The sequence below is a fragment of the Convolutriloba macropyga genome, chromosome 6 (assembly GCF_964194025.1).
Source record: "Convolutriloba macropyga chromosome 6, txConMacr16.3, whole genome shotgun sequence".
Taxonomy (NCBI): domain Eukaryota; kingdom Metazoa; phylum Xenacoelomorpha; order Acoela; family Convolutidae; genus Convolutriloba; species Convolutriloba macropyga.
In genome coordinates, this window is record NC_134473.1 from 15,802,016 (window position 1) to 15,818,482 (window position 16,467).

Here is a 16,467-nt window from a genome sequence, read left to right on the forward strand (position 1 = left end):
TTTAGTTTTAATTTTAATTTATTACTTGATTAATGACTGACACAATCTTGATAGGTGTCGACAGATTGAAATAGACAAAGCTCGGGCTTCCAGCAATATTAACAATTGTGACCTATCAGTATTTACTTGGTTATTTTACCAGGGTGATAGAACTGATATTGGGTACGGGAAAAAACTGAGGATAAAACTCATTCATTGAATAATAAACCTACCTTCAGAGTTAATCACTCAATTAGATCTTCATTTATTTGAAACAACTCTCTTCTGCTTTTATCTACTTATTAATTAAACCTCAATCCTTGTATTTTAAACAAGTACCACGCTCAATTACAAAAGATAGTACATATTGCGCACGGGCTGCTGCTATAAAGCCATCGCTCAAAAGTACCTCGCGTCATATTGTTTGGGAAAAAGTTTTGCTTAAATGAAGTGTGTGCGTATGTGTTTATGCGCTCGAAGATAGTCTGATCAGAGGTCACTTCGATCTGGCCGACTCGACCTTGGGAGTAGTTGTGCCACGATAAAATAAACAAAAACTATTGAAAATATTCGAGATAAACAATTCACATATTCATATGAAAATGTGCATTATTTATCTAGAATGTTTCTAATGGATTTTGTTTATTTTTTCGCGGCAAAACAACCCCCAAATTGGGGTGGTCAGATCAAAGTGAACTCCCAGGTTGAGGTGCCATCCGAAGGTGACCTCTGATCAGACCATGCCAGACGAAAGTAGCCTCTGATCAGACCATCCCAGCCTAAAGTGCCCACCGATCAGACTGAAGTGCGCTCGAAACACCGTGTACGCTTGTAGTGCGCTCAAAGTTGTCTCTGATAAGACCTTGCCAGACGGAAATGACCTCTGATCAGACCATAACCATCCGGAATTGACCTCTGATTAAGACCATTCTCAGCTCGATGTGACCTCTGATCATTCTAATGTGCGCTCCGACCCTGTAGTTTTTGTCTGGAAACACACCGTGTGAGTTTGACTTGGGTCTGATTAGATGCCACTTCCATCTTGCACCTCAACCTGTGCTCTGATCAGACTCAATTGTCTTGAAACGAGAGGCGAAATGTTTCAAAATTGAACTGAAATTCTGAAGTTTACCCATTTTGAAGTCCCTGTTCCATAGCATCATTTTTGCGAAGGTTATGCGACATATCTGCTCATCGAGTGGGAATCTGGTGACATCAAAACCACATGTGATCAAAACAGTCAGTTGGGATCCTTTTGCCATCACCCATCCGTTGGACACAATATTGGAATATGCGAAAGATTCGTAATTCACTTCTAGTGCCTCTAGAATAACTGAAACAATATCCGGAATATGCAAAAAAGATGACAGCCAAAGATCTCCACATATATTAATTTTATTTCAATCATAACTATAGTTCATTGTTTTGACCAACCTTATAACCTTATTATGGTAGACGTATCAAAATTCAAAAATTACTTTGCTGGCCAATCAGAATTGAGAAAATGTTGATAAATGTTGAAAGTGATTTAAACTAGGATATATCCACTAACATGAGAGTGTTCAGAAATCACATTAAGCCGAAAGAAAAAAGTGTATTTTCTGCATGGGGAAAGTGATCTCACGTTCCGTTGTGATAGATTCATATCAGGTCCTGCCGGCCACTTAAATATTGCCAAGGTCCGCGAGGCAAGATCTTTTGGGATAAAACATAGCATCCAATATCAAGCTATGTCAAACACAGGTTAACTGAACGCGTTCCAAATTTTCACATTCCTGACCAATCAAGCTAAATTTACCTATATTTGTTGAGATGTCCCCTCTGGAAAAAACGAAAACTCTGGTTTAAATATTGCAAAGTTTTTGAATTTGCTAAACTAAATCAAAGATAAAAAGTTTCTTAGTGTTTTCAATACCGCCTCTAAGACTTATCTAAGCTATAGAATTGGTTAATATAATGATTTCGAGACTTCGAGGCCATGAAAACTTAATTGAATTTCAAATTTCGATTAGTTTATAAGTTAAGTTTCTGGAGCTAATCTTGAACATACTCACTTCAAGTGAACAAACAATACGAAATTGATCAGTTTAATTCGGAGTGAAATCTAGTTCATTTTAACAAGGTAAATAAAAGTGAAATTTTCGTTGCAAAATCATTAAATTAGCAGAGAGAAGGAGAATTTAGTACACATGGCACAGCATGAAGCAAGCCAAAGTTATTACAACAGAAAAAAAATGAATAATCGTCCAAAATTATTGATTGATTTTACTAAACCCATGAAGTGGAGTTTTTAAATTACACCAAATTGTTCTAGAAGATTAGTGAATGCTATTAACAGGCAACAGCATCATCCGATATAACAAAACAATGTTTTTGGGCACAATGCAATAGATAATTTAGTCCTGGAAAAAAATTTGAATAACGTTAAACACAAAATTTCTGTTTTTCAGCCCTGTTGTTCCTTTTGCATTGTTCCAACTAATTGGGAAAAAATTTGTTTGCCAATTAATGACAGACGTAAAGAGCGATAGAATCTCACTTTCCTGAAAAAATTTAATGGAGTAAAAAACCAAGAAAACTTGGGACCGAAACTGGATCATTCTCTGAATGTCGTCCGCAGTGGTCGTTTCGAAAAAATGCATAGTAAAAGACATGAATAAAGAAACGAAACAAAAGAAGAGCAGGAAGTAAAATATTGTTTGTTTGGTATTACAGCAGTGGATTGAAATCCCCAAAATTACTGGATTGAAGTGTTTTGAAGCCAAGTTTTGCGAGAAACAGCGTTGCGAATTAGATTTGATGTTTTGTTTGGATAAAATAATAGAACAAATTACTGCTTAGAAGTCGTTTTAAGTTGAAAAGAGCAGAAAAAAATTATGGTAACAGTTTAAAATGGGCAAATGATTCAAAGTCGCAAAACTCTACACCCACATCTCTTTCTTGCACCAGATTGACCTCAACACTTATCTAATAGTTTTTTTTCCGAAACTACATGCCCATATGAACACAACAAAACGTTTCCAGAAACAACGGGTCTTGATTTTTTCTTGCAGGAAATGACAACCGTCTTTTATATCCTTATCGGAGAATTTAATTTCCTTAACAAAGGCATTGTGCATATCAAACTTCATATATACATTAAAGATTCACAATGATTACTTTATTATACTGATACACTTTCAAAAACAAGTATCACAAAAAGTTTAAAAATGCTGAGGTTTTCTTCTCATTAAAATCAGTGAGTTCACAGGGAATTGGTTCAAAAGTCATTGAAACAATCGTTGTTAAATTCTAAGGTGAATAAAAATTACACAAAAAACTCTATAACTTCGATGGGATAACAGTATTCTTGATTCTTGGTGAACCCTGAGATTGCCAAACCAGGTATACCACAGATCTCCGGTCAGTTGCAGCAAACAGTTACATAAAAACAGACTTTCTCATGCCCGATTGGCCCAAAATTTAAGTAATAACTCCCCGAAAATTATTTACTCACGAGTTAACACAGCAGAGCATTCGAGGAACCAGATTCTATCAGAAGCATTGTGCCCACAAAACAAACAGAACTTTCATTATTGTATTACATTGGTGAAGATACAACTCGGCACTTTTCCCATAAAAACATGACGAGAAAAAAATGTTTTGTAATTAATAAATTTTTAACGGAAAAACTAATGTTTTTGGTGACTCTCACCACCGTTGCAATCATTAGCAAGCTGGTTATAAAATAATTGAAAAGTTTAGTTTAACCACCACTCCAAACCAGAAAGAGAGAAAGAGAGAGAGAGAGAGAGAGAGAGAGAGAGAGAGAAGCACAAACAAAAGAAACAAGAAATTTGGCAGCAGAGAAACTGGGGACACAATTTTTTCCGTTTGTGTCCCCAGTACGTTATGTGCCCCCCAGTTACAGAGCACGTGCCATTACATAGTAAATCATTATGTAAAAATATGCATCTGGGGGTACAAATAATAAGCGCCCACTGAGCTGGGGGGGGGGGGCACAAACGGAAAAGATCCCAATTTTTTGAAGAACAGCGGCAGGATTTAGGTTTTTGAAACTTTTCCCTTCTCCTGGATATGAGGTTTGAAACCTGATTAAAGTAATTGTGCCTGGAAACTTCATGAAAGTTTGTTCTCTTTTAACATGAGACTTTCTAAGTTTTTGCATATGTACCGGGATTCTGGGATGGCTAGCTGGCTGCGAAAAAAAGGGCGAAAATGACGATATAATGTTTCAAAGTAAGTCTGTTGGCGGAAAAGAGTTATCGAACAAAAACTGACTCAAAAACTGAAGAAAAAAGAAGTACAATGGAAAAATCAATTTGTAAAATCAGTTTTTTTCGAGAAATTGAAAGGGTCTTCTCCAAGTAATCGTTCTGTAGCATTAAAAGCTATTTTTTGAACGAGGAAAGTTACAAGGAAGTATTTGATAACAAAGACATAGACAAACCAATTTGCTCCAACAAGTGATTAATCTAACTCATCTGCTGTGAAATTCAAACATTTTTGTTTGCAATCACATTTTGTAATTAGTCGGAGAAATAGCAGAACAAATTGTTACTAAGCCAGAGTCGAGCGCTGATTGTTTAAGGGAAATAGTTAGCCGTTGCATTGCTCGTGCAAGGGATAATTTTTACGCCACGCGGTTGCCTGACTGAGAAGAGAACCATTCAAGGGAACAAATAGCCGTGAGGGGAATGGTGACGCAGTTTTCAGTGGTAAAGATATTTTTATTGCGATGACGACCGCCCCTTTCATAGCGTCAATGCAAACAGTTTGATGTGGATAACGGTGTGTTCCCTTCAAACAATGATGAGTAGCTCACAATTTCCAAATGAAATAAGCTTAGCACCAAAGTTGGAAAGTAGTGTATAATCTGCGCTCTACGAAATTAATAACCATTGAACAGTTCACCTCCAGTCTGCTTATAGCATATTTTGGTAAATGGATAGATGATGGAGAAACAATTCTCTAGCATTCATGTTTTTCCCAAAAAATTGTTTTGGCGTCGTTTTCAGAAGCTATATTCAATGGAATATAGTTTGGTTCGAGTTTGAAATAAGTGAAGTTCAAACAGCGCTTGGATGCTGTATATTAATGGATTTAGTTGAGCCAAGTACCTCTGGTAGGCAAAATTGAGAGCCTGGAGGCGAGTGCTGTAACTCCGTCAGCAGAAGATTAGACCAAAATTCTAAAAGCACAGCTGCAGAGGCAAACGGCAATGGAGTTACAGCAGAACTCTGAGAAGAACTGTTGACTACCTCATTTTAGCCGAAAATTTACAAAAATTATCCAACCACGTTTTTAATGAATGGACGGATGGCAAATTAAGTTCTAACCCTGGTTGCTGGTAAAGAGGAACCTGGTGTTGACGTATTTGCGTGTCTCTCGTTGGAAGAAGATGAAGTTGGATGAATCAGGTTAATCAGGAGGTAAACGATAGTTAAGAGAAAAACAAAACAATCGCAGGACAAATCCTGGAGCCTTTTTCGGATATCAAGTTTGGGAATTCTGCGAAATAAAGATATTGTGCAGAGAATGATTGAAGAGCCACTGATGGTGTAAGAGTTCTACTTTTCAGCGATGATTTATTCTAAATTATCCGAAAGACAAATTTTATAGCGATGAGTTTCATACCTTGGAAAAAGATCCCATCAATGAGTTGTCTTTGAAAGATCAAATAAGCAAGATGAATTGTTCAGCTTCGCCAAAGAAACTAGTCAGCTGACTGCGGAGCAAGATATACAGCAAGATATGAACGGAAGCAGTCCATGGGTTTCGAAATCAGAAAGGCAATGGTTGTTTCGATCGAAATCAGTCGTTGATTTGCTTGTTCAGGGGAAACGAAGAGCAGTACAGGAGGGAGTGAAAAAAGGGGACATTTTTTTTTAAATGTGCCCTAATTTCCGCTGGCTTTTATCTGGAAAACTCTCAGTGAGATAAAAAACGATGGACCAACTCTCACTCGTCCTGAATAGAATGTCATAAACGAAAGGAGCCGTCAAATAGTTGAATTTGAGAAATTGAGGTGGACATTTGTTCGAGCATCGGGAGCGGAGCTATAAGCATCAGTAGTAAGATAATAGGGTACTAAGATAGGGGGGTTATCCTTCGAATTAATACATGTGATAATAGGGGGTTATCCTTGGCGGCGCTACATGTAAAACATTTGACTACGGCCGTGCATGGGTGATACATGTAAACTAGCTTTCTTCTGGATACATGTAGGTGGAAATGTGCATTTATGTGGCCAGAGTCATTTTTGAGTGAGCGTTTATAAAATCATAAGGCTACCATTGCTACAGTTGATTTGAAGAGTATTCACGAAATTTACAAGGAAATCGAAAAAAAAAATATTCACAATACGGTGAACTATTTTTATACTTTTTAGCTACTTGTCTGCATTTGGATCCTGAGATTGATTTAGATATAGCATTGAAACTACGACCTTATGGTGGTTTGATTGGCATCGACAATTCAGCCCTCGACAAATATTTTAAATCATTCAAAATTTTGAGACTTCATGCGCTACTTCGCGACGCATCCGGTTTTGTACATGAATATAGTGAAAAGGGTCCAGGCTATTCTTACGTATTACCTTGTTCAGTGACAAATGAGTACTTTGGTCATGCGACTGGATTGCTTTTTGTTTATACGTAAAATCCTTCAAAAATAGTTCAATTCAATTTGCTGGAATGTTGAAATCCGGAGCGGTTGTTCTTGATTTTGAAGGCTTTCGAAGTAAAAAATCTGGGTTTATGATAAAATAACTTGCGGTATCTACCAAAAATTACAACGGTATAATTTCGTTTTTACCTCCAAACTCATTTAACATACATTCTTCGAGTGAGCAAAGATTTTTCCTGTGGGTATCTAAGTTCCTTCATGGTCTCTCGTGGGAGACCGGAGAGTACCCTTATCATTATTTGCAACAGATTTTTCAAAGTATAGTTCTTCGATTTCACTTTTCTGATTTTTACGCAAAAGGATTAGAAAAAAACGGAAACTTTACGGCAGCTGTTACAGAGGAACGTTATCAACTTGGAAACTTTGTTCTGCCCAAAAATTGAACACATGAAATTATATCAGGAGACACCTGCTGTAAATTACTTGCATTGAGTTGCCCAAAACGACAGAGAAGCAAGCATTGTGCAAATAAGAAGGCAAAACTCTTTTACCAGTGGCTGACGAATAAATCGTCGGTTCGAGAAACCAGCTCCGTCTCTACTGCAAGTGAATTTGTCTCCAAATTTGACGGTTTACAGATGCATAACACCTGAAAATCAGTTAACGGTTACTCTTATCAAGGAAGAAAAAATTGACACAAGAGGCCAAACAGTTTCGAGAAAACAGCAGATTGTGTGTGCTGGTGCTGAAATAGAAGCTTTCAAAAAGTATCCTTCTCAACTGGAGTACTTTCAATTGTACCATGTCTTTACAAGAGAAAATGAAAAGGTTGAAACTAACCCTTTTACTTACGTCCAAGCGTGCAGTACCAGTTGTGATGTCTCTGGACTATGAGACTCTTCTCGATGACATCAAGCAGCTGATTAAAGAGAACAATGTAGAGTCTATTGTTTTCAGAGATAAACAAGATTCGATGAATGCAAACTATACAATCACTTACAAACAAAGAAGCGAAGACTCTGGATATGTTTCTCATGAATTTTTTATTGTTAAATAATTATGTAAAAATTCTGGGAAAGCAATTCATTTTTTGAATAATATTATTTCAAAATGAGTGGAACCGAAGATCAATTAGATTCGGGCGGAGGCATTACTGACTTGGTTTTTGACACCGAGCACCAAGAAAGACGATCTTGGAGGTTTTGCAATTCGAGATTGCCTCGATCAGAGGTTGTATACTTCACACAAATCATTATAATAATTTTCCTTATAACTGTATCTCTCGCCCAGTTGGTTTTTTTCAGTCTTGACTGTGAAGTATCCACAGTTTGGTTTTCACTTCTCTCTTGTACAGTTGGATACGCTCTTTCAAATCCAAAGTTATGAATAAAATTATTTCTACCACTGACCGGTTGGTCATGGCTGTTTGCGGGCCATCTTGTTGCGGGAAAACTGAGCTTATTTTCAAAATGTTATTAGTTGGCACATTTTTTCCAGAGTTTCAAACAATTTATTACTTTTATCAGCATGATCAGCCAAAATTCCAATCGTTAGAGAAGAAACTGAACATACTTTTTAAAAAATTCTCCAATTTTGAGCTCATTTCAGAGTTAGAGAACTGCCTTCTTGTGTTCGATGATTCATGTGAAGAAATTTTTAATGACAAAGAATTTTCCAAATTAGCAACCGCAGGGCGACCTAGAAACATCAGTGTAATTTATGTTAAAAACAATTTGTTCCAGCAAAGCAGATGGTCCAGAACATTTGATCTAAATATACACATATCATATTGTTGAAATCACAACGTGACACACAACAGATTAGTTTTATTGATCGGCATTTGAATAATGCACAATTTCTAAAAGAAAGCCTTGAGCTCGCCACCAAAGAACCGTTTGGTCATTTATTAATTGATTTGAATCCCAAAACATCAGACGTCTTGCGCTACTGTTCAAATATTGTTCTTTCAGGACCATCAATTTTTTATCTGCAATAAGCTAAAGCTGTTATCACAAGTCTTAGCGATGAGAGAGAAAGAAGTTTGTATGATGGGGCGGCTGCTAGAGATATCGGATACAAAACTAAAAGAGAAGATCGAGAAAGTTTCAAATCATTTCATTAAATTCCTTTGCGAAAGTTTGCTCAACATTGTAAACGGTAATGTTCCAATAAGAGTACTTTCAATTGTACCATGTCTTTACAAGAGAAAATGAAAAGGTTGAAACTAACCCTTTTACTTACGCTCAAGCGTGCAGTACCAGTTGTGATGTCTCTGGACTATGAGACTCTTCCCGATGACATCAAGCAGCTGATTAAAGAGAACAATGTAGAGTCTATTGTTTTCAGAGATAAACAAGATTCGATGAATGCAAACTATACAATCACTTACAAACAAAGAAGCGAAGACTCTGGATATGTTTCTCATGAATTTTTTATTGTTAAATAATTATGTAAAAATTCTGGGAAAGCAATTCATTTTTTGAATAATATTATTACAAAATGAGTGGAACCGAAGATCAATTAGATTCGGGCGGAGGCATTACTGACTTGGTTTTCGACACCGAGCACCAAGAAAGACGATCTTGGAGGTTTTGCAATTCGAGATTGCCTCGATGAGAGGTTGTATACTTCACACAAATCATTATAATAATTTTCCTTATAACTGTATCTCTCGCCCAGTTGTTTTTTTTCAGTCTTGACTGTGAAAAATCCACAGTTTGGTTTTCACTTCTCTCTTGTACAGTTGGATACGCTCTTTCAAATCCAAAGTTATGAATAAAATTATTTCTACCACTGACCGGTTGGTCATGGCTGTTTGCGGGCCATCTTGTTGCGGGAAAACTGAGCTTATTTTCAAAATGTTATTAGTTGGCACATTTTTTCCAGAGTTTCAAACATTTTATTACTTTTATCAGCATGATCAGCCAAAATTCCAATCGTTAGAGAAGAAACTGAACATACATTTTAAAAAATTCTCCAATTTTGAGCTCATTTCAGAGTTAGAGAACTGCCTTCTTGTGTTCGATGATTCATGTGAAGAAATTTTTAATGACAAAGAATTTTCCAAATTAGCAACCGCAGGGCGACCTAGAAACATCAGTGTAGTTTATGTTAAAGACAATTTGTTCCAGCCAAGCAGATGGTCCAGAACATTTGATCTAAATATACACATATCATATTGTTGAAATCACAACGTGACACACAACAGATTAGTTTTATTGATCGGCATTTGAATAATGCACAATTTCTAAAAGAAAGCTTTGAGCTCGCCACCAAAGAACCGTTTGGTCATTTATTAATTGATTTGAATCCCAAAACATCAGACGTCTTGCGCTACTGTTCAAATATTGTTCTTTCAGGACCATCAATTTTTTATCTGCAAAAAGCTAAAGCTGTTATCACAAGTCTGAGCGATGAGAGAGAAAGAAGTTTGTATGATGGGGCGGCTGCTAGAGATATCGGATACAAAACTAAAAGAGAAGATCGAGAAAGCTTCAAATCATTTCATTAAATTCCTTTGCGAAAGTTTGCTCAACATTGTAAACGGTAATGTTCCAATAAGAAAAAATTTTGTAGAAGGTTATGAAAAATCATTCAGAAAACTATTGTCTAGACAAACAAGTTTGAAAGAAAAGAGGCAACTTTTTGCTAGAGAAACAGATTTGGTCAAAACTGTTGGTTTCGCTTGTCATCGTTATTTGACAAAATCGTAATGCACACGGAAGAATTCATTTTAATTCCAAAACGAATGTTTGCTTCACATCAACCGTTAAAAAAAGAAGTTTTGGACAATCCCCTTTATAAACAAAAAGCTGCACAGCTGTCTCTTTTGCAAAGAAACCAGTCGAACTCAATGGAAAAACCAAAGAAAGCACTTGAACCAGTTGAGACAGCAAACAGAGCGATTGAAACAGCAGAAGAGGAAAAAGAAAAACGGAACCCATGAGCGAAGACAGTGAGATTGAGCCGGTAGTGAAAAAACAAATAAAAAGCAAAGATTTCGACTCCATTTTATTAGAGCTAGAATTTATGAATAAAAACCAAATCAAAAGATCAAAAATCATGCTTGATTTGATTAAACAATCTGAAACAGTAACCATAGAGTCGAATGACTTTATTCACGTTAAAAAAGAAACACTGGGCATTAAAGCTTCAACATTTCTGTACAATATACAGCAACCAACTAAAAAAAATTGACATTGCAAAATACTCAAAAACTTCAATTGCTCTTAATATCTCACCTCATCTTGTTGCAAATACACATGCCAAGCAAATCTTGGAAGCCTCCTCTGAAAGTGAACAAGAGTTTTTCCCTAGTAGAGAAGAACTCAGTGGCTCAAAACCAACCCTTAAAAAAGATATAAAGAGGAAACGGACCGAACGACAGACAAACAAGAGACCAGTCAGAAGACGTGGTCTTTCTTTCCCTGAAGTAAAAGTTGGATCAGTTTTATTTAAAAGGACCAGCTTCGTATGGAAGCATAAAGCGACTGCAGACTCAAAGCAAGCTCCCTATAGGTAAAGTCCAGTCCTATTTGGAGACAAAGCCGTCTTTCAAAAAGTACTGTTCAATTCGATTAAAACTTCCCAGGCTCAAAGTTTTTGTAAGACATTAACGAATTTTGGTCTCTGAATTTGGCACACGTTGATAAACTGGCAAAGAATAACCGCAATATAAAGTATCTTCTAGTAGCGGTTGATTATTTGTCAAGATATTTACGAGTGGAACCATTGAACACAAAGTATGCAACAGAAGCAGCTGAAGCATTCAAAAAGATGATCAAAAACAAACAGCCCGAAAAAGTATGGGTTGACGATGGTACAGAGTTTCTTGGAGCATTCAAACAATTGTGTACCAAACGTGGAATTCATTTATATAGTACTTAGAGCAAAAAAAAGTCAGCTTTTGCAGAGAGGAACATTAGATCTCTCAAAACGATAATTTAAGGGTATCTTGAAGAAAAGTGGACCTATAGCTACATTGATCAATTAGACCAATTTGTGAAAACAATCAATTCAAGAGTCAATCGAGTAACCAGAATTGCTCCTAACAAAGTTACAAAAAAAGATGTGCCACGACGAGTGTCATTGGCAGCACAAACAAGCTCAACTCAGAAGCCCAAGTTTCACATTGGAGACTTTGTGAGAGTAGTTAAAAAAGATAAAGCAATCAGGAAAAGTTACAAGCAATCGTTTACAGACGAAGTCTTTGAAATAATGGTAATACCAACATTAAGCCCACCAACATACTCCTTAGTCGACGCAGACAAAAAATTAATTCAGGAAAAATTTTACCAACCAGAATTACAACTTGTCAGGCTCCCTGTCGTTGAAAATGTCGAACAACCGGTTTGAAGACGAGTTTACAGTTCACGTTGTTTCATCTGCTTCAAGGGAAATATTTGATTCAAACACACTTGCATCATTTCGGAATTTTTTTAATGACGACATTCAACTTGCAGTGAAATCATATTCCCAACAAAAATAGAAAACATAGTAAGCGGAAATCTAATTGTGTACAATTTAAAAGACTATGAAGATTCCCAAAAGATGTCTTCGGGAGCCAATGTTAATTCTAGACCTTACAGTGGACAACAATTTAGTTTTATGCCAGGAACCTTTGATACAGTGGCACAACTTCTTGCTAAAATTAAGCGCACAATTGGATTGCCCCATTTTACATTCAGAGAGTTGAAAAGCTCTGGAAAATATGAAATTTTATTTGGCAAGTATGAGGGAATTACATTTCCCAGCGAGGAAATTCCGATCATTATTAGATTTAAGGGTATTCCTGACGGCAATGGGATACATATTGGGTACAAAATGATTCCTAATGCGAACAAATTTATGAAAAGTGATGATACAAAAGGTTATTATGGGGAGTTCCTAGCTGACCTTTGTGCTAGAAAGCATCTAATTTTCATCTACACCAACATAATTGAATATCAATACGTTGGTGACACTAAGGCTCCCCTTTTGCGAGTTATTGATTCAAAACAACGTCTGAAAAAGGGTAGTTTTTGTGAGCTTTGAACCAACTCATTGGATAGTTTTTACAAATTTAGACTATAAGAAGCTCCTAACCAACACAACTCAATCAATTTCAATTGAACTGAGAACAGAAACAGGAAAATTAGTTCCTTTTTCTGGAACTGGAAAAGTTATTCTAACACTACCATTCAAAAAATTTTCCCCATAAAATGGATTTTTATTATGCTAATCAAGCAACGTCTTTGCCCCACTTCTCTGGACATTATCGCCAAAGAGGAAGTGGTTCTGGAGCCCTAGCTGCTGCCATTGGACGTGTTGCGCTGCCTTTAGCGCGTCGTTTAATTTTGCCTACAGCGAAGCGTATCGGTAAAGAGCTCTTGAAACAATATGTTCCAGAGATTTTGGATGTAGTCGGAAGCAAAAAATCTCCTAAACAGGCATTTAAAAATACAATATCAAAAACTGTCAAAAAACAGACAAGGGGATCTCGACGAAATACTTCACGTCGGGGGAAGTCAATAAGAGTCAAGCCGCCACAGAAAGCAATCAACAAACGCAAAAAAAAACATTTCAACGCACAGAGCTCCAAAAAGATGTCGGTCAGATTTTTTTCGCCAGAGTGAACGATGATCGCTAATTTATTACCATCAGAAGCAACTCACAGTTCTTTGGATTTATTCGAAAAACCTTCTCTTTTAGTAACATTTCACGGTAGCTTTTGTCGAAAATTGGGCCCAGTCTACAGTCCAAATGGACCCATATTAGAATTTGAAGTCACCGGTGACCGAAATAATTTTATTGACTTACAGAAAATTTTATTGGAAGTGAAATGTAAAATTGTCCAGTCATCAGAAGCTGATTTGAGATATGACGCAGGAGCAGCAACAGATGTTACAAAGACAGATGCTCCCTATTTTTGCAATAATGTGTTACATTCACTCTTCTCTGACTGTACAGTGTCTGCTAATGGACTAAAAAATTCAAATGCTAACGGAAACTAAGCTCATAAAAGTTTTTTTGAAACAGAATTTTCACATAACAAAGATGCAAAAAACACCTGTTTGGCATGTCAGGGCTACTCCTACGAAGAAAATCCAGGAGCGCTGTCAACTGTAGACGTGAACAGAAGGAAAGGCTTAGTGAGGCAATCAGCTGAGTGCACATTCTACGGTAAAGATGCAGTGGACTTTTTCACCTGTGACAGACATTTGCTAAGTGGTGTGACACATCGCATTGCATTTAGACGGTCAATAGATGATTTTGTTATAATGTCTGACGATGCAGCCCAGCACTACAAAGTAAAAATTGTCGAAGCTAATTTGTATGTGCGCAAGATGACATTGAACGATGATGTTGTATCGGCTATTGAAAAAACTTTATTAATAAGTCCAGCTTCGTATCCCTACCTGGAGACTCTAACTAAAAAATTTCTGGCGTCAACGGGTCTCCACAATTAGAAACAAGAAGATCTTTTTGCCAGAGAACCGATTCGTAGACTAGCAATTCGTCTGAACACTAACGAAGCGTTTCTTGGTAACAACAGACAAAATCCATTTAATTTCCGCAAATTCGACCTTAAGCAGATCTATATTTATCGAAACGGTTTACCTGTGGCAGACAGTCCGATATCAACAAGTGATGACAAACGTCTTTACTTTAATACAATATCGGATTTAGCGTACATCGACAATGGTCATGGAATAAGTTTGACAGATTACCCAAACCATTTCATAAATTTCAAATTTTCTGCGGCCTTACCGAACAAAATAGAGATATTCATTATTGGCAAAAACGCTAGCACAATTTTTGTTGATAGTGCAAGAAGAGTATCAAAGAATCACATTCTGACAAATTAATGATGGATGAAGATGATATTAATGATTTAATCCAAGGCTGCAAAACTCTTAAATATAAATTGCATGGTGTGTTTGCGGCCATCAACTTTTGTTTGCCGATCACCTTGGTCAGCCTATTTCATCGTACAGACATCTATATCAAAGAGTCATCTCTGTTGCCAACAATCACAACATCTATCAACTCTTGCAGAATCAACCAATTCAAAGTGCAAACTCTAAACTTTGTGGACTTTTTTGTATTTATATTGCTCATTTTGTTTTCAATGCTCAAAAACTTGTAAATATTAACGATAATGAATTGATTCGTTTTGCTTTTCATATGATGTTCTAACCCTACTAACTTGAAAAATTTATTTTTTTTTCAAAACTTTACTTTTTCTTTATACACAAAGCGAACACTCAAAAAATCAGAATCAATATTCAATTTTCATATCCACTCATAGAAATATCCATAATTTGACAAAAAGCGCCAGAATGAGGACCATACAAAATTGTTTCAACTCTTCGTAAAGTTTCACTATTAACAAAATCAGTTTGAGTTTGTTTTGATGGAGGCCGGACATTGTAGATAGTCTTTTGAGCAACTACTGGCATCTTTGCACTCTGTTTGGTATTGACATTTGTTTGTTTTGTAGAGCTGCTTTTCGATAAATTGTTGTTGTTAGCAAAAGCTGGCAGTCGTTTGCGCACTGACTGTGCATCGATTTTTTCCGCGGAACTGTTGAATTCGATTGCCAATATAAGCTTTGAAAACTCATCTCCATTAGTCTCCAAATTTGGTGCAGTCCAAAACAAGAATTTGAAAGCTGTATAAACGCAAGGCACAGAAAAGCTCTGATATCGTTTCAATGTTTCGTTTTCAAAAGTAGTTGTATCAATCAGAACGTGATAATGGCTATTTACTAAATTGCAAAATTCGGAATCAAACTGTGCACACACTGCATAAAAATTTCCATTAGAAGAGCTAGGTTTTTCTTCTACAATGAGAAAGTTGAACTGTTTCTGAACTTGTTTAAAGTAATTTGGAGAACGCTCAAACATCGCTTCCACCATCGTTGTTGACAAGTTCTTTTTGAGTTTTTGGTTTCTTCGCTATTGTTGGTTTTGCTGCAGACTGCTGATCAGCCACTGAGTTCTGAATTTTGCTAGCTGAGCTGACCAAATTTTCAAACTCTCCAAGAGTTAACGAAATTCTCTGTCCAAACTCGTAATCGTCTGTTACTTTTTTGAACAATTTCAGAAATAAATTTGTCCCTTTCCTTTCATAGGTTTTCAGCGTTGCCCTGATTAAGCGCTTATCAGTTTTGGAAATATCGAAATAACAATTTCCAAACTCTGTGTCTTTAGTGGACGTGAAAGTCATAGTGTGCAACTTGTTTTATTAATTGCAAGTGTTATAATGTGTAAAATTCCAATACAATGGGGGCGGCAAGTTGGGTTTAAACAAGTGTTGTCAAACTGCCTAATTAAATCCAAATGATTTGTGAATACAGACTCAAGTACGCCTATGGCGTACTTGAGTCTTTCTGTTGTTCACATATTGCATAATTGACTTCAGCTGTGACCTTAGATGAGACAAAAAAACATATGTGACCCTAGGTGTGTACTTGACGTCATTGGGGAGTGCAGTGTACACTGTTTGTTGAAGTCATATGCAGACCATATGTTTTGAGAAAACGGATGTGACCCTAGGTGTGTATTTGGACCAGCAGTGCAGTGTACACTGTTTATTGGAATTATATGCGGACCATATGTTTATAACATGGAACAGATGTGACCCTGGGTGTGTACTTGACGTCATTGGGGAGTGCAGTGTACACTGTTTGTTGAAATTATATGCAGACCATATGTTTTGAGAAAACGGATGTGACCCTAGGTGTGTATTTGGACCAGCAGTGCAGTGTACACTGTTTATTGGAATTATATGCGGATCATATGTTTATAACTTGGAACAGATGTGACCCTGGGTGTGTGATATAATTAGAAGCACATGTGAACCTACAGCAGTAAGGAA

At 36.7% G+C, this 16,467-nt stretch overlaps 1 protein-coding gene across 1 annotated transcript in view; it reads right to left on the reverse strand.

The window, feature by feature from the left end:
- LOC142340820 (acetylcholine receptor subunit beta-type acr-3-like) overlaps positions 1-16,467 on the reverse strand; it is an 81,055-nt gene that overhangs the window by 23,402 nt on the left and 41,186 nt on the right. Inside the window, exon 2 of the mRNA XM_075391551.1 lies at positions 1,112-1,312. Within this exon, the coding sequence (XP_075247666.1) occupies positions 1,112-1,312 (201 nt within the window). The remainder of the gene's footprint in view (positions 1-1,111; positions 1,313-16,467) is intronic.